General features: G+C 41.8%; 2 protein-coding genes across 2 annotated transcripts; one reads left to right on the forward strand and one right to left on the reverse strand.

Annotated features, from left to right (window-relative positions):
* The first annotated feature begins 1,425 nt into the window (after positions 1 to 1,425).
* On the forward strand, positions 1,426 to 5,112 carry LOC103635065 (phosphatidylinositol 4-phosphate 5-kinase 4). Its single transcript, XM_008657625.3, has 8 exons — positions 1,426 to 1,825; positions 2,820 to 2,984; positions 3,095 to 3,260; positions 3,371 to 3,487; positions 3,641 to 3,834; positions 3,915 to 4,021; positions 4,126 to 4,195; positions 4,286 to 5,112. The coding sequence occupies exons 1-8, from the start codon at positions 1,800 to 1,802 to the stop codon at positions 4,581 to 4,583; spliced, it is 1,143 nt and encodes a 380-aa protein (XP_008655847.1). The 5' UTR covers positions 1,426 to 1,799; the 3' UTR covers positions 4,584 to 5,112.
* Positions 5,113 to 5,564: 452 nt separating this feature from the next.
* LOC100281414 (uncharacterized) lies at positions 5,565 to 18,360 on the reverse strand. The gene is made up of 22 exons (NM_001154332.2): positions 18,047 to 18,360; positions 16,829 to 16,865; positions 16,206 to 16,282; positions 15,041 to 15,111; positions 14,863 to 14,941; positions 14,621 to 14,765; positions 14,422 to 14,541; positions 14,248 to 14,325; positions 13,535 to 13,590; positions 13,363 to 13,432; positions 12,095 to 12,182; positions 11,447 to 11,690; positions 11,060 to 11,284; positions 10,170 to 10,484; positions 9,983 to 10,032; positions 9,061 to 9,121; positions 8,897 to 8,980; positions 7,593 to 7,706; positions 7,337 to 7,506; positions 6,954 to 7,020; positions 6,125 to 6,313; positions 5,565 to 6,043 (listed from the first exon to the last, which is right to left on the reverse strand). Exons 1-22 carry the CDS (start codon positions 18,131 to 18,133, stop codon positions 5,855 to 5,857), a joined length of 2,616 nt encoding a protein of 871 aa, NP_001147804.1. The 5' UTR covers positions 18,134 to 18,360; the 3' UTR covers positions 5,565 to 5,854.
* Between the last annotated feature and the right edge of the window lie 3,196 nt (positions 18,361 to 21,556).

Consider the following 21,556-nt stretch of genomic DNA (forward strand, 5'->3'; position numbering starts at 1 on the left):
ACCCAGAACATGGAGTTGCTACTCGGAAGCCTTAACCATTACGCTAGAAGCCCTTTTGCCAAGGAGATCAACACCTTAAGCAAGACATTAGAAGACTCATTAAAAACCTATCAAGATCATGCAAGAGTTAAAGACATAACACATTAGAATCCCAAACGAAGAAACACAAAGATATGAAGAAAATAGGTCACATAGAGCCCAGACATGTTAGGTGGCACACTGGATGTCACACTGGACAGTTGTGGTGTCTATACTGAAGATTAGGTTGAAGACATAATGCTCTAGACGTTTGGGTGTGCACCGAATAGGTCACACCGGATAGGGCACACAGAGAGCCCTACAACGCGTACACGGACATCTACAACACATCGGACATATCCGATGATACACCAGATATGGCACTCATAGAGGTTGCAAAATGCAACCCGAGTTAGGTATAACTCATCAGATACTTAAGTGTCAACGGTCGACAACGACTAGCTTACAATAGCTAGTCGACGTGGAAGTCATCGGACGTAGAAGGCACCGGGATTTCTGCCTAAGATAGCTTGATCGATAGGAGCCTGCTTTGTAAAAACTTCTGGGTGTGTTTGCTCGGGATCAACCTAGTCTAGGTGATTTGGTCAGGGAATTAGGTTGGGTCCGCCATGGTCAAGTGATCGGGCAAGTTGTTTTGGGTCTGGCTTGGTTGAGGATTTTAGCAAGCCCTTTCCTTGTGTGGTTGTGGTGACCAGGTCGAAGATTTGGTGTAAACAAACCATTTTAAGGACTTATGCAAGGCCAAATTTCATGGTTTTAAATGATTTAATTTCAAAACGGACCATATGTTACAATTTTTTAGGAGAAACAATTTCAGCTGCTCTCTTTCAGTCTTTCACCACTCAAATGCACTTACTAGATGAGCCCCAAAAATCCGAAACTTTGACAAGGATGTGGTGTGATATGCAGACGTTGTAAAATCGAATTATTCGATTTCAAATTAATATAGAAGGATAAGTTGGGTGACTTAAAAAAATCTTCATGTTAGAAATTTATATATATATATATATATATAATGTTTTTAAAACAACTAAATCAACTGTAATATCTGCTCAACTTTGATTAGCATCGTGACATAATAAATGAATAATAATGTAGATCTTACCATTTTGTTAACATGCATAATGCCATCTTGCATGCAAGAATCATGCCAAATCCAAGTCAGGGCTTCTCTAGAAAGCTTGTGTGAAGTGTGTGATGTGGGTAGGGTGGTAATAGACCATGATCTAAATATTTCTTCATAAAATAATAGAACTCTAAATAAATTTTAGTTCAAAAATAATATAAATAGAGTCTAATCATAATCCGATACTATTCTTAAATCAAAATTTAGATCACTGTCACACCACCTGCGTGGCTGTACGCGGCACGTGTTGGGGAGACGAACCCGGGAGAGCACACAGCTCGGCGGGGCGGGCAGCGAGCGGGCGCGCGAGCTCGGCGTCGTGGCGGAGCAAAACTTCCGGGGGCGGGGGGAGAGGAGAGAGAAACTTTGAAAGGGTCCGGTTCTGCTGGGGTCGCGGGTCTCTGGATGGGGACAACACGTGCGGCATTGCCGAGAGGAGGTGCGAGAGCGACGCTTTTGGAGAAGGACGAAGACGACGACGAGGGGGCGCGCCGCGACGGTGAGGGTGGAGGACGCCGGCGATGGGAGGGGCCTGCCGCCGCCGTCGCCGGCGACAGGGCCCTACGCCGGCGGTCGGCGCGGGCCGCGGCGGCAGGGCGAGACCATAGCCAAGGGCCACAAGAACTACGAGCTCATGCTGAACCTGCAGCTCGGCATCAGGTAGGGGCATGCCCACCCTACCCAGCCGTGTCTCATTTCTTTTCTTCATCTGAGTGGTTGTGGTTGTGGTTCTGGCTGATGATCCCTTCCAAAGCAGAAACGCTTCGTTCACCACATTTGTCCGGTAATTGACGGCCTCTCTTGATGCCATGTGTGCTAGATTATTGGGCATTTCATCCCATGTTATGTAAATATGTGGATTTACGGTATTTGGTTGGGGATCCGTTCTTATCGTCATCGGAGATTAGATCATCGCGATTCTATATGTATTATAAAAGCTGCAAGATTTTAAGCCTAATGCCATGTTTTGCAATGTTTTTTTAACGAACATGTTTTTGCTACGATTGAGAGTTTGGTGGCTAACGCCGTGGAAATGATGACATAGAAAGGTCTGTCCCTGCTACTGCATTCAAAGGCAAAGGGTGCTATTATGCCAACACCGTGTGCCTTTAGACTGAAATTAATCGGCAGAGATGAATGCAGGGCACATGGCCTTTGGTTACACGCTCAAGCTTGCCAAGTCACTTCAGGCACACACCCTCATTTTCCATCCTATAAAGTTGAAAGCATAGCAGTTTAACAGATTGCGCAGGGGAATGTCGAAAGGTAAGGAGGCATAAGAGTTTTTGTAGATTGTATGGAGAAAGGCCAGGGACGGAACATAGGAGTTTAGCAGATTGTATGGGAACCTAAAGAGTTTAACAGATTTACACAGGATCGGCTTTTCTACATTCTAGTTCTCAACAGCATATTTTTGGCTGAATATAGCAGTCAGCATTTCAAGCTTCTTCTGGCATGAAATACACAGTAGCATATAATAAGAAACATGTAGCTACCTCATGGCAGAACCATGCTTTTTTTTTCCGTGACTAGTTTATTTTATCATGTACAGATGCAATCATACCCGTGATGTTGAGAATAAGCTTTTTAGTACATGAATACATGGATATAATAAATATGTTTACGCCCCCCACTCATCTTGTCTCCATGACAGGCACGCAGTAGGAAAGCAAGGCCCAATTACACTTGATCTCAAGTCATCAGCATTCGACCCCAAGGAGAAAGTATGGACAAGGTTCCCACCGGAAGGCTCGAAATACACTCCTCCACACAGTTCGTGCGACTTCAGATGGAAGGACTACTGCCCGCAAGTATTCCGGTCGGTCGTCACTCCCAATCTCCCATCCATCCACAATGTATACCTTACACTTTGATGGCGCTCATTGTTGGCGGTTTTTAACTTAGTTTGTCCCGAACATATAACTGTAGGACGTTGCGCAAGCTGTTCAAGGTCGATGCCGCGGACTACATGCTGTCTCTCTGTGGAGACCAGGCTCTCCGGGAGCTCTCGTCTCCGGGCAAGAGTGGGAGCTTCTTCTATCTCACGAGCAACGACCAGTACATGATCAAGACGATGAAGAAATCTGAAGTGAAGGTCTGTCTGTGTGTGCCGTGTCCTTGTCCTTCGACTCATCCGTAGATCACCAGTGGCTTCGTTGTTAATCAACTGAAACATTATTCGCTGTCATATATGATGCGATGTAGATATTTCTGAAGATGATTCGAGCTTATTACAACCATGTCAGAGCGTTCGAGAGCACTCTGGTCACCAAGTTCTTCGGTCTTCACTGTGTCAAGTTAGCTGGAGCGAACCAAAAGAAGGTCAGAAATGAGTATACCTATCTACTTCATCGTGGTATAGCTAGCTAGCTTAGGTAGTAGAGATACTCTTTTCTAGTTTACATACCATGGCCAGCATCCTGATTTGTTTTTCCCTTTCTTGTCCCGTCCTGTCCTGTGTACATGATGAGCCAGGTCCGTTTTGTCATAATGGGAAACCTGTTCTGCTCCGACTACTCCATCCATAGGCGGTTTGACCTGAAAGGTTCGTCACTGGGACGGACGACGGATAAGCCACAGACGGAGATTGACGAGTACACTACCCTGAAGGATCTTGATCTTAACTTCGTGTTCCGGTTGCAAAAGCACTGGTACCAGGAGTTCCAAAGGTGAGCGATGCTAGAGCTGGTGAGATGCCGCTGAAGCTTTATGCATATATTGACGTGGGGGGTTGGATCTGTTGGAGCAGACAGGTCGACAGGGACTGCGAGTTTCTGGAGCAGGAAAATATCATGGACTATAGTCTTCTGGTTGGTGTACATTTTAGGGACACTAGGGATAGGCTATTGACCGGAGGTTGGTTGAGATGAAAACTATTTTAGTATGTCTTTTACTACATGGTTTATCATGTATGTATGTACCTTACAAAGTGTGTTGCCGCATTAATGAATTACTTGAAGGTTCATTCGATAGCGACTGCAGCAGAGGATCGTCGCCTCACTTGTCTCGAGGAGATACGGATCCAAACAGGTAAAAAAAAATGGGACTCATGCCTTAACCTATTTCATCTATTAATGCTTTTGTAACATGCACAGTAACAGAGTGTCTTTTTTCGAACAGGTTAGCCAAGATAAAACTTGGGTCTAACATGCCGACGAGAGCCGAACGGACGATACGAAAGGGTGACTGTGAGGTGCAGATCATGGGAGAGCCTACGGGGGAGTTGTACGATGTCATACTGTACTTCGGGATCATAGACATCCTCCAGGACTACGACATCAGCAAGAAGCTCGAGCACGCGTACAAGTCCTTCCAGTACGACCCGACGTCCATTTCGGCGGTGGATCCGAAGCAGTACTCGAGGCGCTTCAGGGATTTCGTGTTCAAAGCGTTCCAGGAAGACAGGTTCGACTTGTGAAGGGACGCGTGGGAAGCTCGATCGGGAGGCTACCGTTGCCGCTGACACGGGTTAACCAGTGTTGAGATCCGCACTGCAGCAGAGCTTTTGGTGACCCTACTTCCACTTGCACTCGCCGGATTGATGAAGCTCCTGCATGCATTGCATGCGGAGTCTCCAAGGGGATTTCAGCTGGCACTCATGCATTCAAGTAAAGGCTCCAATTCGAGATACCGGTGCGTTTCAATAAGCAGGTTCAACAGTATCTTTCATTACAAAAAAAACAGCTCTGCTTTTCGGGCAGCTGCTATGTCGCACTGCACAGTGTGGCGTAGCGCAGCGATGGCAAGCTAAGCCTAAGAAAAAAACATACGTGCATATAGAAACCACTGATATTAGTGTAGACGCTGACAACCTACGGAGAAATTTGTAATTGCAGTTCAGGGATGTAAATCTTTTTACGAGGCAACAGGTCACAGTTCTTATTGTCTGGTAGTGATAGCAGTGTGCGCATTTCAATATATTCTCTGATGGAATTGTCTTGGGTTTGGATCATAAGTTGTTTCGGCTACTTTCTCAGATCACTTCGATTGTAAGTACATCCAGATTAGTCTCACGTTCTCTATTTTCAACTACCGGCTCACTGCAGTCCGCGGTGGATTGCGCTGGCGGAGAGGGACAGGGTGGAGATTGGAACGGACATTTCCTTGTTCTAAGATTTCTATTAATAACTGAACATTCAGCGGGCACCTCGCGAGCATCCATACCTTCTCCTATTCATAAGAATGTATGAACTACATAGAATTTGCCTGGAAGCCACTAGCAGACAAACAACACGGAGCGGAATCAAGCCACTGGCGATGGGAACTAATTGCAAGGATAAAATAAAACACAGCCTCAAGCCTACCCCCGAATTATTTATAAACTCGTGCTGGGTTCTCATTTGATCCCAGTTTTCCTCATCCTGTCCTTTGCCCTAGGCATGAATCAAACGGCCATACAAGCAGTCAACCTATTCAATTTCTTCGCCAAGTCGCACAAAATACATATACACCGCCACAACACTGGAAAAACTTGTCTAAAAGGCATCTCTCCATGACAACGTGTTATACAGAAAAGACTATATCACACATCCCACTTAAGGAGCTATCCTCGCACAACACGAAAGCTAAAACCATATCGAAGAGCAAAATACATTTACACTCGTATATGCAGTTTTCTGCAATCGCCAGGCGGGGAGAAAAGAACCACTACTGAAGAATTTACAATCATGAAATCAAACGGTCATCCTCCTACCTCGGGTGGTTCCAAGGAGAGGGTGGCTTGAATGGAAAGCCCTGCGGAGCAGATCCACGTCCCAAATCAAGGCTATGAAGTTGTTCCATCAGTTGCGACCTTCGCTCCTTGAAGAAATCTAGTCTAGTTGTTAGCTCTACCAAAGTGGAGGATGTGACCATTGGTTGCCTCCCAAATTCAATGCCCTAACATACGAAAATATAAATCATCTTAGAAGCTACAGAAGCGCATACTTAACAACAAAGCACACTGTGAGTCTCGCTTACCTCTGCCAGCTTTGGGACGTTGATGGACACAGAGGTGTTCTCTGTTGACATACTTGTTGAGGGTTCTGTGCCCCTTGATTCACTTGAGGAGGCATCAAATGAAAGCTTTCGTGTGAGTGGCCTCGAAGAACCATAAGGTAGCACATGCTGCTTGATGTTTCTCCATTGTGATGACTCCACCGAACTCTCCTGCAGACATGATTCAATGTAAGTATTGCTTGATGAAGTATCATCCCCCAGTTTTGCATCAGATTTAAATAGGGGTGACACACAGAACCAGTCATTTTAGCATATAAAATTTCCAATGTAGTTGATAATGGATGTACATGTAGACTAGCGTGTTATGAGCACCAAGACAAAGCTCCCAAAAAAATCTCCATTTTTTACTAGGACAAACTCAACTTTACCAGCTGCAATTTTTACAGTAAATATTAGACCTCCAGACTAAAGGTCAGTCCATTTTACCAAACCACAGCAGACCTGTGCAAGTTAACTTCGAAATTATAAGCATTAAACTCCAAGTGCTGCTTCTGCATAATTTGGCAACTAACAGACTTAATCAGTAACCAAGGCATGATATTCAGGTATTCATTTTCTATCACTTAATTTTTGCTTAACAGATGGATAGGGTTTATTTCTATTATACCAGCCATGAACAATAGGAGTACCGTTATATTGCAAAACTGAAAGTTTGTAATCAACATAACATTTCAACTGAGAACTGAATCATGCATGCTAAATTGCTAACAAGTCAAGCTGTAGAAATTGAAATTTCAACAGGTTTCAGCACTAATACAAATATTGTGTAAAGAAGAATTTCATAGCATACCTCATTTCTCTGCTTCTCTTGATTGCAGAAAGCAAGGTTCATATCAAATCCTTGTTGAACAAAGTTTCTGGTTGATAAAAAATATCATGTCAAAATCTGGGAACATGGGATATACAACACATATCTAGAAGCATTGACCTGCTAATTACAAATGCAAGAATAGTCTAATCCAGTGACATAGCGCATACAGTAGAATCTTATAATACAACTTACAACACAAGTATAGTGTGGTTCTCTGATATTTAAGTAATGCATTTGCTTGAATGGCTTAGAACTACAGACAAATGCCCTTGGATTCAGACAGTTGCAAGAAACCAAATTCCAACACCGCCAGAGATCAAGAAACATCCCAAAAGAACTTAAAAGAAAGAATTTAATCTTACTGCTGTGAGAAATGACCAGGGAGGCGGTGATGACGATCATTTGCATCTACTACAGAGCCATACTGGTGTTGACGTTGTTGATTGAGTTGGAGGTGAAGCTCTGCAACCTTCTGTTTTAACCTTGCAACATCAGCTTCAGCGAGAGCAATCTCCTCAAGTTCTGCCTTTGTCTAAAGTACACAGGGAAGAAAATGATACTCAATAAAACAAAGGTGGTAAGTGTAGGTATGGTTGCAGCTTGCAGGTAGTAAGGTACCTTCACGTCCATCGAACGAGCACTTGAAAACTGTCCAGAAGACATGCTCAAGCCAACCTCCAATGCAGCTCGCAGATCCCTTTCAGCTTGCAGTTGTTCTTGCAACCTGGAGACCTACAATTATAACAGTTGTAGAAAGTACTGTTATAAAAGTTATAAAACCATGTACACATCTGGATTATTCAACAATAATATCAGCAGGAAAATAAAGAGGAAAGTACACATTTGACACCCAACTATTAGACTATGTTCAGTTTAATAGCACGGGTAATATTTTTGTCCCTTTGCTTATTGAGTGAGTTGTGTGCGATTCAAGCCTTCCATACAGTTTCCATGTATAGGCAGGACCACTCTATCCTAGCAGGGTCATAAATTTTCAAGCCTATGCTTCCTCAGACTCCCCCCCCCCCCAAAAAAAAAAGAAGGTAAGCATATTTCCATTGTTGCGAAGCAACCAAGATTTTCACTTGTGTCTAGACTGCATATGAAGTGTCCCTCCCTCCCTCTCTCTCTCATGTTGCAACCTTGTCGAGGGATCTTTTGGGCTGGAAATAGGGCATGCAACTTAAAACTTTTTTCCTACTTCAATACAGAGGCAGAACCCCTACCATTTATCATCTTTAATGGGAAAAAACAAGTTCACCAGAGGAAGAGTCTGAGTCAAAGAGGTTTCCAGTTTCCTCACTCCTTTCTCATGTAAAACTGTGTGCAGGAGACTTTCATCTCGTAGAACAATTAAGTATACAAGGCCAAATCCATTCTTTCAAAACGAATTTTGAAGAACTACTTATCTTTTCAAGGAATCCTTCATTAGTGGATGAGAATTGTTTTTCAACTCTTTCAATCTTGGTATCACAGACACTAATTATATCATAGGTATAGGGTGTTACAAAACTATTTTAAGAAGCACATTAAAGCCAGCAGGAGAATATAATGACCTCAATCATCACATCTCCCAAACAGTCAGTAGCAAGTTCATAGTAAAAGCTCTTGAGAGTTTGAATAACATGCTCCAGAGATAGGGGACTATACCTAGAAGTCCAAGGTAAACAGGACATCCCTGTGGCTATGGTACCAAAGTTATACTCCGTAACAAATTATAAGTTATTATGGCTTTTCTAGATATACAGTTTTTGCTATGCACCTAGATACACATGATGTCTAGATACATAGTAACAGATATGTATCTAGAAAAAGCCGGAACGAATTACAATTTGGAATGGAGGGAATACTTTCATTCTTAAAAGTTTCTAAAAAACAAATCACGGATAAGCAAACTGACAAGACAAGGAAATGGTACATACATCCTGTTCCAAAGCCAATCTGCGTTCATGTAGCGCTTGTTTTCTTCTTTCCAAACTCGCCTGTAGAATTGCATTCCCTCTAGCCTGAGAGGCACTTACACTATTAGACTAAAGGAAACCACTAGATCAAGATTAATGAACACATATATGCATTCTTCCCCTACCTCTTTTGCAATTCTGTTTTGCAGATCATTCTTCGCAATCTCTAGTCTTTGAATAGCAAGCCTGAAATGTTTATTTGCATAATAAAAGAATAAATTGAACTCTAGTTACAAGCATTCAAGAAAAGAAGGTACCAAAAGAAAAGTGGGCTTTGTTTGTAAAACACAGAGGCCAATGTGACAACATAACAAGAAATCTAAGAAACAATTATTGTCATTGTTATATAGGGGAAGATATCCTATGCAATCAATCATATTGGTGCACGCCTACAATCAAGCGATCTGGTACATCCAATCAAAATCCAATGGTGACTGCTATTTTATATTTAATCTCTTCTAACTAAACCCTAGTACCTATTTTACATTTAACCCCTTCTATATGAAACTGTTGGATCTAGATTGGGTGCTTTGGATGGTTTGATTGCACGCTTGCACCAAATGAGTGATTACACGGGATGTCCTCGTTAAATAGTGAGCTTCAAATACAAACATTATTCCATATTTAAAACTAAGTACTCCCTCCGTCCACATGATTTAGTTGTTTTGGGTTTGTCCTAAGTCAAATTATTTAAACTTTGACTAACAATATATATAAGGTTAAATTGTTTTAAACTAAAAGAATTATATATTATGGTAGTTCAAGTCATGATGAATCTAAAAACTTATTTTTATGTTGTAAAATCTTATGAAACATTCAGTATAATCAGTCAAAGTTGATAATAATTGTCTTAGGACAAACTCAAAACGACTAATTCATGTGGACGGAGGTAGTAAGAATATACAATAATATGCTACAAGACTACTGTCATAAAGGGTGGTATAAATTCCCTCAATGCAAATTACTTCTTGTAGTACAACAATCAACAAATTCCATTCCATGAAAATTAGTCACATATGGTTAATGCTTCAATAGCAATGAGCTTACTCTTCTTCTCCAGATGAATCGACTGATTCAGAGTTTTGGCCCTTCCTTGCCTGCATGAATCATCCATATGAATCAGGATTATGAACGAGGTTAAGGCTATACTTAACAGGAAAACGAGAGCAAAATAGAATTCAATTAGAGATCGAAGTAAAACAGAAAAAAAAGGTAAACTACTTTTCTTGCTTACATTATTCCTCCCCCAAAAGTTACTCCGCTTCACATGTGGGTGAGATCCATTAGTTTTGTTTGTCTGTCTCTCTACAGAATATTCAGGACTATGGGTCGGTACAGAAATTCCAGGATCAAAAGAAGAAAGGATCTCCCCCATAGACAAAGTCTCGTGACCAACTGTTGGGTTAGAAGGATTATTTTCGCTTAGTAAGCTATCCACATTCGCTGAACCATTTTCAGTTGAAAGGCTGTTCTGTACTTTGCTCAAATTCAAATTTCCTTCCAACATCTTCACAGGGCGTTCAGCATCTGACTCCTCAGCATTGACTGCCTGTTCAATCAAGAAAAAGGTAGTAAGCAACAGACAGATTATGGCATGGAAACTAGGACATCAACAAATACAGCATTAAATATTAGAATTTGGTATAACAAAACCTAGAAAACATACAACACAAGAAATGTTGGCACCAGAAATGAATGTAACAAGCAAACATGCTATCATAAAGATTAGAAATCCACCAACAGACCTTAAACATAGTTATCCCTTAGATGCATATCGAAATTTTAAGGCAGACAAAATGAGGTTCTGGTCAGCACTATCATTTAATTGCATACACACTAGATGCTGCTAGGTAATAATGAAAATTGGCAACACTTCCACTCAAACCAGTCAAATTTGTCTTGACCAATGACAATGTTAAGTATATCAAGCCCATATATTACAGGCACATATGGGCTTGGTATACTTCAAAAAAACAGGACACATCATACTTTGTATGCCACCATTTTATATCATCTCTTCCACACCAGTACCAAACTCACATTAAAGACTCACAGTAGTAATAATAAAACCACCAAACACCAAGCATCAGAAAAATCAAAAGAATGAAGCACACAAAACCAAACCTTGTAGTCATAGAGGTCACTGCCAGCATATCCACTGCTCTCACTCAATTTCCCACTAAGTATACGTTCCACGCCATTGTCATCATCCATTTCTTGATCTACATCATTTTCTGCATCATGAAATCCATTGCCCTTGGCTTCCAAATTACCATCATCAGTTGATGCTTCAGTACCACTATCTTCAATTTGAGATTCAGGTGACAAGGAACATCTGAGGTGTTCATCCTGTAAAAATGGTAATCATAGATGATCAATAGGAAGTGATGCTTTCTATCTCTCTCATGTGCAAACTTTTAAAGCACTGCTAACGTGATATATGCTCAAATACATTTTTCTTGAGACATTCAATGTGGATACTGCAATGATCCAAGGCTGAAAGAATCTTACATGAAAAATGCCCTCATATTCCTCCAAGAGAGTTGCGACAATTCCTTGAGCACTGTTTGCGGCATTTGCTGCAGCAAGAAGCTGCGCAGAATCGTCACCATCCATATCAAATACCTCATCCATCTCACATTCACCAGCCAGAAGTGGACGCAACAGAAGAGGCGCCATGCAGGCAGCAACTGCCGATGCAGTCATTCGATTTTCAGAAGTGTGAGATGCAACAGTGTGCATCATTTTTAAAATTCTACACACAAAAAAAAACATTACAAGCATTTGAGGGATGGTTTTTTGTAATAATAAATGTTCCAATACCAATGTTTCACATAACTAATAGCAGGGATGAAGAAAAATGCAATAAATATATTCACTTAATGTTGTGAAATTTGTAATTCTGAATTAAGTAGACATAGTGTGAAGCCAAGGAGTATTAGTGATTATTTTAAGTGCAAGTAGCATCTGCAAGACAACATGTTTAGCCGCATCCCTCATTAGCAACTATATCACATACAAATTATCATGCAGTCCAAATAGCATAAGCTATTAACCTATCTGACCAAGAAAAAGTCTAACAATAACTTATCCAAAAAAGAAACTATATGTTATCCAGTGATTAAGGATATTGCTACGATAAAAAAATGAAAAGCGAACCTCTGCAGCAACCTCCGATTGGGCTCAGGAAATGTCTCAGATATAGCTGAACGCATAGCATTTATCCTAGCATCCTTAGTCTCCAGACCTAAGCAAGTGAAACAGGGTATGAACAGTAAACCACATAGTAAACATCGAATGAAAAGGAATGCATGAATAATCCTGGGCTCTTGGATACATACATAATAATCATCTGAGTTGTTAAGATGCAACACCACTACTAAAGTTTTAGTCTAAAACAATTTTCATAAGCTTCAGATGAACCCAACATGATCCACCAACAAAGAGAAATCCATAGGTGCAAATTCTGCTAGTTATATTTGACCAGTGACCAAAGTAACATGTGTTACTCAGATACCCAAGTCCTACATAATTGTGTGAAGCTGGACACCCTCACCTGTGTTGGATTCCAAATGGTATCTTGACCAGTGACCAAAGTCACAAGAGCACCATTTTGGACATGAATTTTGACTGCTTGTTTCTACTACAGTATGTTTACAAACCATAGCAAAATATATATTAGATTTTTTTAGACAAACCTACATGCACCCTACCAAATGTTCAAGCTTAACAAGCACAAAGTAATTTATTATCAAAGTTTTCATAGGCTGACTGCAAACAGCCCAAACCATCACTTGTATGGTTGTTTACCTCTTTACAGTACTAAACAAGATAATTCCTAGACAATTATCAGCCCCAACGTCAATCTTCAAAGCTTGTCTCCATGGCTTCATAGTCGAGGGTTTATGGCTTGGTGGGAGTGGGTTTCTATGCAGATTTCCGGGATTGCGCAGAAGGGGATCAACTCCTTGATAATCCTTGGAGCTTGGACATTGTGGAAGCAGAGAAATAGAAGTGTCTTTGACAGTTTTCCTCCTAATATGGGTGCTGCTATCTCCCAGTTCAATCAGGAGTTGGAGAGGTGGGTTTTGGCCGGAGCTAGGGATCTCTCCCTCCTTACTGCTCTCATTCCTGCCTCCAGCTGTAGTTTGTTGCATCAGCTATAATGTTGGATGTTTTATGTTTTGTTATTTTCGGCCACCATGAGCTATTTGGCGACAGACTTTTGTATTGGTCTATTTTAGACCTGTTTTTTCTTCTTAATATATATGATGTGTAGCTCTCCTACGCTTTCGAGAAAAAAATCATCAGCCCCAACACACCATCCATAAAGAGATTTAAGGCATATAATACTTACATCACATCAAAGAACATATAAATAGTCAAGCATAACTGACTTAAACTAATTATAAATTTATAATACTTACGAAACGCTTCCAATAATGCTGTACAGCAAGAAGCAGGCACGGGGGATGATGGCAGCTCTCGGAGAACATGCTGAAGAGGCATCCCAACCAATACAATTAGTGAGAAACAATTATCAATTATTCATGATCTACGAAGCATCAAGAAAATATGAAATTGCAATTGCATGCGTACCTTTACACAGTCACCGACAACATGAGCGTCTTCATCTGCTGAAAACTCAGTCCTTCCTGTAAGGAATTGAAATGATATATAGGCTAATCAACAAAATGTGATCATACTAACACAAGAAGCTGCCAAAAGCAACAACCTGATAACAAGTTCTTAAAGCACCAAGCCCGCTGTGCGGCCATTTCTCTCCTCCAAAAATCCATACAAGTGGCAGGCGGAGCCGATATGAATATAAAGGAGGAAAGAAAGGATAGGGGGCTATACTGACCCAGCCCATCCACTCCCATAATGCCATAATCATACTTCACTCGATGTCTCCCTGTACCTCCACCTATGTTTCTGCATTCCCCTTTCAAAGCAGCACCAAACACTAGATCCATGTATCCCTCCCTCATGCAGCACTGTTGCTCCTCCTTGTCACTCTCCATGCCCTATCACTGCTTGCACCACCCGTCAGATGGAATACCGATGCATCACCCTTCCAGATTGACTTCAGCCGCTACTCCCCTCTAAATCAACCGCTACCACAGCTAACTGGAGATGGTGCTTCTCTGGCCCAACAGCCAAAGCCAGCAGGGAGAGTCTTGAAGTTGCTAATTGGCCTTGTCGGCAAGTTCCCTTCCTATCTTTTCTCCCTCCCTCCCACTGAATGCCATATGCCTTGTCGTCTAGGCGAACAATGTTTAATAATATTATTCAAAAGAAATGGTTCCAACCTTGTTCATATTCTTGCAATCTCCTGTCAACTTCTTCCACATCTGCAGACTGCCTCAAAATTCCTTCCACCTTTATTCCTGCAAGAGGAGATTTGCAAAACAATCGAAATCACGCCAAGGAAACTAACTTAGCAACATGTAAAAAATCAGGTTCAAGATAGTTTTTGCCCCCACCATGTTTCTCAAGAAAGCGCAGGGCTTTTTCTAAAAAAGAAGGGCTGCCATCAATATCCTCAAGTGCAAGCAGAATTGGCCTGCCTGTCACCAATGACTTGATCGGTCTCTTCTCTCTCCCTGTGGACAATGGGGAAAGGCATAATTAATAAAGTTCTGAAGATGAAAAGAATGAAAACAAACAGTGCAACAGGCTAACAATTTGGAATAGCTCCTTCATATGTGTCAGCTGTGTCATTACGAAATATCCCATTATGTCCCATCACAAGAGCTGCATTTGGAGCTTGTGCAAGAGCTTCTTCCAATGCTGTTTTCCACTCAAACAAGTCTTCAGAAGTTTCTGCCTGTATTACGATATACAGAGGTGAACGTTTGAAGAGTAACACAAAAAGTTTTGATCAGAAGGATCTAATTATTGAGTTAAAAAGAAATTATGAATACCTTAAGAGTGAATGCACGACCATCACGGCCATCTGGGAAAAGTACAGTCAATAACTTCTTGTCTTCTCTGACTACCACACTGCAAATGAGAAGTGCTCATACTACAGTGTTACTGATGCACAACAAACACAACACAAAGGAAGATAAAAAAAAGGAATTACAAGACTGAGATAAATACCTCCCAGAATTGTTCAAATCAATCCCTCCTAGAGTAACATTCACTTCACCACCTCTCTGGGGCAAGGTACTCTGCAACTCCAACAAACAGTTATTACTAAAGTGAGACAAGGTGTGCTCACACGAGATATAAATTGGATGGGTAAAACAAGAGAGAGAAAAAGGAAATGGACATGAAGTAATTCAATTAAATTCTACTAAGAATATCAGGGAAGAACAAACTACTATGCACAGATAAGAATCTTGCTCTATAGGCTAGAACAGAATTGGGGGATCAATTCTGTAACTTCCTTGTCTAATTTAATGGGCAACAAAAAAATGCTGATTGTGCACTTGCTGCTGCATTTTCATAACATGGGGTTTACCATTTACAAATAAGTGGATCTTTGATGAAATGATATTTTTATACAACTATATAATATTCGATAACATAAGTTAGTTCTGATACATCCAAAGCAAGGAAGCAGCACAGTACAGAAAAAGATGTAGCACATAATAACATACTGATGCGTGTAAGACATATAGCAGAGAAGCGCTTATAAACATATCAGCACTTCAACAGTGAAATCAGCCAGCAGCCTGCTATTGAGGAAGTGAACCACTCATGCATGTTGTTTGTTTCTATATGAATGCAGAATTGCAGACAAAAACTGAATTTCCAGGATGCAATTTGGAGAGAAGTATCCAAGTTCTAAGTTAGGGTCCAAAAATGATGAGCCCATTACGTATGGGGGACGAGTCCGAATTTAGTGTCACTTAATAGCATGCATGCTGTTGGCAAATCTGGCTAGCTCTTGTTGTTTTCTGTTGTATGTGTGATGGGCTAACACAAGCTGCACTAGTTGCATCGGCGTTGTCACGTGGATCTCACAACCATGATTGGCTGCACGTGGCTCCGATACAACGACGATTAATTTAAATGCAACATGGAGAGGGATTTCCTCCCGTTAGTCTCAGTGCCCAACCCTTAGGCATTAATCTGTTCTGGATGGAGGGAGCATCATTGTATCAGTTAAGGAAATCTGCATTGTACGACAAGAAGTAAACCAGCCAACAGATGTTACAGTTGATGGTAATTTCTCCTTGAAATGATTTATATTGAAGTTCCAAACTAGCCAAGCATAGAATTCTGACGACACAGAGAGTTCAGGTAAAGAGGTACTAACAGGATCACTCTTGAAGAAAACCAATGATGTTCTTGTGAGGATGAACCAACGTTTCTTCCATGATTTCCATCCAATCCCTGGTAAAAGCAAGATGCATGAGCTATCTTTCTCAATAAATAATAAAATGTACTAACAGAAGTAAACATACTTAAAAGAGCATATTAACCATGTGGAACTGAACTAATGAGATCAGTGTCGTGTCAAATAAAAATTATATGGCAAAAAGATCACTTGATTTAAATAATAATTCCAATAGCTCAAGTCGTTTGAGCATATAGATTGAGAGGGTTATTTAGTTGGTTGATTTGCTGTCAAGCAAAAAAAATTTGAAAAACTAGTGTCCAATACATGACTGTATATAACAGCAGTTACTTCTCTCACACAATTAACTCAGAAGAACTGAGAAAAAAAATGATACAAGCAATGATGTTTTTTCATGCATAAAACAGCTCCTTCAGCCTCATCTTTAAGAAACAATCTTTTCATTTTTTACATACAATTCTGGAATTTTCTTCAAGTTCCTGGTGAACATATATTTGATTGCTCAACGAGGAACTAAAATGAAATGAGCACCATGTGGGAAACATTATGTTGAAAAAGATAGATAGGGGACAAGGGATTACCTTTGGATGATATGAAAAGAGGCCCACTCTTGAAAACCTGGTTAGAATGGTTATAGCATCAGACATGTAATACAAACAGCAAATAATAAAAGAGTTCAATACTGCACTAGTCCACCCCCAAAACCCTAGTCCTAGTTTTCAATCATGTACAACCAAAGGCCGATTCAGTATAAGTAGTGTGGAGCAATAAAAAAATGCCCTGCTCAGTTAAGTAATTTGATTTCAGCTCTAGTGATAACAGGAAATGCCCATCTGTATCCTAAATGTGGGAAGCATGAAAAGGTACTAGGAGTAACTGAAGTGGTTCGCTTCAATTGGTCAATGCATCTGTGTTTTTTTCTGAAATAAATAAAAAGATGTTAAGTATCAGGGTTGGTCCATTATCGACAAATCTTTTTTGAATTTCATGAAGCATCCATGTTGATCCACAAAGAATGTACACATTTTTTATGGTTGATGGCAGGTTGTGCTACAGCAAGTGTATATCTCCATATCAGCCTCATAAATTCTTCCCCTCGTTGTATTGTTGCTTCTCACAACCACAATATCACTAGTTGCTTCGTTTCCCATATTTGATATACTCTAGCATGTTTTTACTGTTTCTGCCCCATGTTGCATACCACGAATACCCTAGACTGGTCTTCCTTTACAGCCTGCCCCATGTTAATCAATATCACTTTCTTTTGCGGAAAAAAGCAATGTCACTTATCTCAGCAGCCCGCCAAAACCCCTAAGTTCTCAAGGCAGATCAGACCCACAATACTCTTCCCACCATTGTACAGCCAACAGTCCAACACGACAGACTATAGGAATGCACTTCTAATTTGTATCTCTGGCGCACCCTGATGGCAAATTTCGCCTACAGGCAGTCTGAATCTGAACTGCACTGCCAGCAATCCACCAGTATCACCATCAATCCGTTCAAATGTAGCTACCGAGGACCAAGCGGGCGGAAACTCTACAGTCCGTCACATCAGCACCGCAATCTAACCAAGGTCCAACCCGCTCTATTAATAGCAATAGAAGCAGCGACTTGTGTAGACCAACACCACAGTGGAGAAGCGCATCCTTGCAGCTCAAACCATGCAAACTTGACAAGCAAGGTACCGGGCACCCAGCGATACGCGAAATAGGGGAGGGAGATGCTCATCAGCACCGGATACGCAAACCGCACCAGACCCCCGGTACCCACGCAAGGAACCACGCGAACGCACGCACCGTGTTGCCGTTGGCCGCCGCGGGGCCGCCACCTCCGCGCTGCTGGTACCGCTCGAACGCCGCCCCCGCCACCGGCGCAGACGACATCCCTGTCCCACCTGCGCCAGCGCCGCCGCCGCCGCCTCAGATCGGCAGCTCCCGCGCTACGGCAGCCGCTGCATTGGATCCGGAGCAGCAGCAGTGGGCGCCGCCGCCGATCTGGCGCGCCTCGGAGGGGCGGCGGTTAGGGTTTGGGTTTTGTGCGGCGGCTTCTGCAGGAGGAGGCAGAGGCGGAGAAGAGGAGCGGGTGGTGGTACGGCGAGGGAAAGGGAGGAAAGGAAAGCGACGCAGACGGTAGCGCTGTGAATGCGATGGCAGCAATGGCGCTGTCCGTCTTTCCCCTCCCTCCCTCCCCTCTCTCTCTCTCTCTCTCTCTCTCTCTCTCTCTCTCCCTCGTCCAGGTCCAGCTGCACGGGCGGGCTGTCCACTTTGGAGCCTCTCGGGCGGTGGGGGAGTGGGGTTGGGGGCTTGCTCTCTACGCTTTCTCTCCCCGCTAAGCTAAGCCAGCGTTCGGATAGGAGTAGGTGATTTGTGTTAATTCTTTCCGTTAAGCCCCTGGCCCATGGTTGGGTTTGGGTCCTAACTAATCTTACCTATTATGCAAGGTACATATAATTCTTGTTTTTAATCAATCAATCAACCAACCTTAAATTTAACGAACTATATAGAAAATATGCACATTCGTAACAGGTAATAAACATCAATAAATTAAAGAGATGTATTTTTATAATAACGTATTTGAATATATTAATGCCGGTACTATTTCATATACCTTGTCAATCTTGACTTAGTTTAAAACTAGGATTGCATTTTTTTAATGGATGTAATACTGTGTGCTTAGATTTTTGAAATCAAATAGAGCGATTTTCCTTCAGTAATTAAGTATATTATTCTTTAATAAATTTATTTGGTAAATAAAAAATGAACAACAGTAACTAGAAGAAGAGTATAAAGAAAAATAAAATATAAATAAATCGATTTAGTAAATAAATATATAAGAGTAAAATGGAAAGAGCAGGCATAAACTATGCCATATTTGACAAACTCTAGCTCTAGCAAAAATATGTCGATTATGCATTTGCATGACTCCTTTCATTTATAGTTTAGATTAAATATAAATATTTAAATCACTTTAATTTAGTGCATAGTTTGTAGAGCCAACATAGATCTTGGAACCTTAGAGATATGTCAAACGAACCCTTAACATTGTATTTTGTTTGGTCATCCAAAACTCGACCTGCGAGGGGTAAGACAGCCCTCGGGCATTGAATTAAAAAGAAGATCTTCTCACACAGGTCGAGAAAAACCCACAGACAAGGGGATTTTTTTAACCACAGCCTGAAAATCGCTCCCACGGGGAATCGAACCCAGGACCTGAGGAGTGCTACTCAGACCACCTAACCAACTCAGCTAGAGGCCCTTTCGCTGTTTGGTCATCCAAAACGAGGGCAACAAAACTTCTTTTTATAATTTCATGGTGATGAGATATATGGTGTTGTTTGGTTCAGACGTTGTTAATAGAATAGTAATGGGATATCTTAGCAGCGGTAATGGTTACCGGTTATAATTGTATTAGATAGTATTATCTAGTGCTGCTGAAAAGAGCTCAACTAAACAAAAAAAAAGAATCGATGTCCATTATCTCATATAAATCATTTGCTTTACATTTCCGCGAAACAAACGACACCATAATTGGATAGGAAGGAATTTCAATGTGGTCACGCATATAGCTAGCTTCACAACAAATTTGTGATATATTCATCACTACAAACATGGTGATTTTATTGTTACAAAGAATTGACGTGTCTAAAATTAATCATAAAATATCAATCGAGACTAAGAGACAAGAGTTTGAAGTAGTCTATGGCTTGTTTGGTTTTTTTTTTGCTGAAGACCTTTTCAGAGCATTTGGATTCCTAGATAAGCTAGCTATCACAAGAATCTCACGAGCCTTGCGTTCTAAGAAAGATGAAGAGTTTTATTAGGTTTAGGTTTAGGAAACGATAAATTTCTATCATAGTAACGATTAAGCAGATTTTATATTTACGTTGATTTAGACGATTTTTACGAGGCCAGAAGCCAATACTGTCGGTTAGAAGAAAAAACAAATAGGACATATTTCTCGTCATATTCAGATGTAGCGACTTCTACGAGTTAGCCTTTGCCAGCGAGTCAGTAACAAGTGGGCGTTATGAAATAGTTGAATGCAGCGACGATTACATATAATAAAAAAAGAAAAGGTCGAGCCGCCCGTCTACGGCTTTTTTTACCCGTGTCAGTGGTGCCGCACCATTATTTAAACAGACAAGGGCGTATTAGCTAATGTGTTAGTGGGGGTGGGCTGCCCGTCCGCCTGGCTGGGCAGTTGAGACGCGTGGCTCCGCCTGCCTCTCCTTTCGCTCTTTTTTCCTCGTCCTCACCTGCTTATTTTTCCCCGTTTCCTCACCTGCTACAGTATCCGGCGGGGGATGGATAGTCTACTCTCGTCTCGTGTCGTGTCCTCGCCCGGGGCACGGGCGCGCCGGAGGCCGGACCACAACCGCTGAGCAGTGAGCGAGCGAGCATCTCTCGAATCACGACGCCCGCGTCGTGGTCTAGTGGCTCCGAGCCCGCAGAGCTGTCGCAGGTTCGACACGTTGAACGTACTGCCGTTCGGGCACGTACGTCGCTGCCGTATTATTATACGCTGAAAGTGTAGTATTGCACAAGGCCAGGTTGTGTTGTACGGGATCGGGTACACGACCCCACAACGGAACATTCCTAACGGCCGGAAACACGAAAGGCTCGAAAACTTAAAACAGCGTAGTAGGCAAGCAAGTAGTACGAGGAGTTTGGTTTTTTTTAAAGAAGACTGTTTTAATAAACAATTGCAAATCTGACGAAAGGCAAAGCTCAGAATTTGAAGTCTCCGCACGAGCTCTCAGATGCAGGTCGGTTGGTGTGGAGATGAGGTCGTGATGTATCTTGTGGGAGGGATGTTTTAAAAAAAAAACTACACAAGCCAAAGCTGGTTAAGGCCCTGTCTCAACACTTAGACAGTCGTAACAGTAAAGCATCACATGCAAGCTGCAGCCCTCATGCCATGGCCATGGGGGCTCATCGTCGCAGCCAATCTTGGCCTGTTGTCGAGGAAGCAGCAGCTTCTGCAGAGCAGCAGAGAAGATCACAGCAGTAGATGTAACCATTCTCATCAAGGCTCACACAGTAACTTTATTAGTAACCTGTCGAGTAAGCCTCTGTACTAAACTGTCGTACGTCCAACAGAAGGGCCTGCCTGTCTCTGGTCCATCGCCTTTGCACCAGTTTGTAGCTTGGGGCCAAGGCCAAGCGGTGCACATGTATGGCTGCAAGGTATGTAGTGCATTTCACGTCCTCATCTCATCACATGGAAACCAAAACTTACAGTAACTTCACCGGAGAACATGGTTACCGGGGTAAATCCAAGCCAAAGCCTTGTACGGCAGAGGTAGA

This window comes from Zea mays, chromosome 1 (genome assembly GCF_902167145.1).
Source record: "Zea mays cultivar B73 chromosome 1, Zm-B73-REFERENCE-NAM-5.0, whole genome shotgun sequence".
Classification (NCBI taxonomy): Eukaryota; Viridiplantae; Streptophyta; class Magnoliopsida; order Poales; family Poaceae; genus Zea; species Zea mays.

What these genes read in the sequence shown, in the direction of transcription:
- LOC100281414 (NM_001154332.2), bottom strand. Translation starts at nt 18,133, where the DNA reads ATGTCGTCTGCGCCGGTGGCGGGGGCGGCGTTCGAGCGGTACCAGCAG. An exon ending in GATTTGAACAATTCTGGGAG is followed by an intron (nt 14,942 to 15,040) that starts GTATTTATCTCA and finishes TCTCATTTGCAG; the next exon opens with TGTGGTAGTCAGAGAAGACA. An exon ending in CCTGGTCATTTCTCACAGCA is followed by an intron (nt 7,021 to 7,336) that starts GTAAGATTAAAT and finishes TTTATCAACCAG; the next exon opens with AAACTTTGTTCAACAAGGAT.
- LOC103635065 (XM_008657625.3), top strand. Translation starts at nt 1,800, where the DNA reads ATGCTGAACCTGCAGCTCGGCATCAG. An exon ending in TGGTACCAGGAGTTCCAAAG is followed by an intron (nt 3,835 to 3,914) that starts GTGAGCGATGCT and finishes CTGTTGGAGCAG; the next exon opens with ACAGGTCGACAGGGACTGCG. An exon ending in GGAGATACGGATCCAAACAG is followed by an intron (nt 4,196 to 4,285) that starts GTAAAAAAAAAT and finishes TTTTTCGAACAG; the next exon opens with GTTAGCCAAGATAAAACTTG.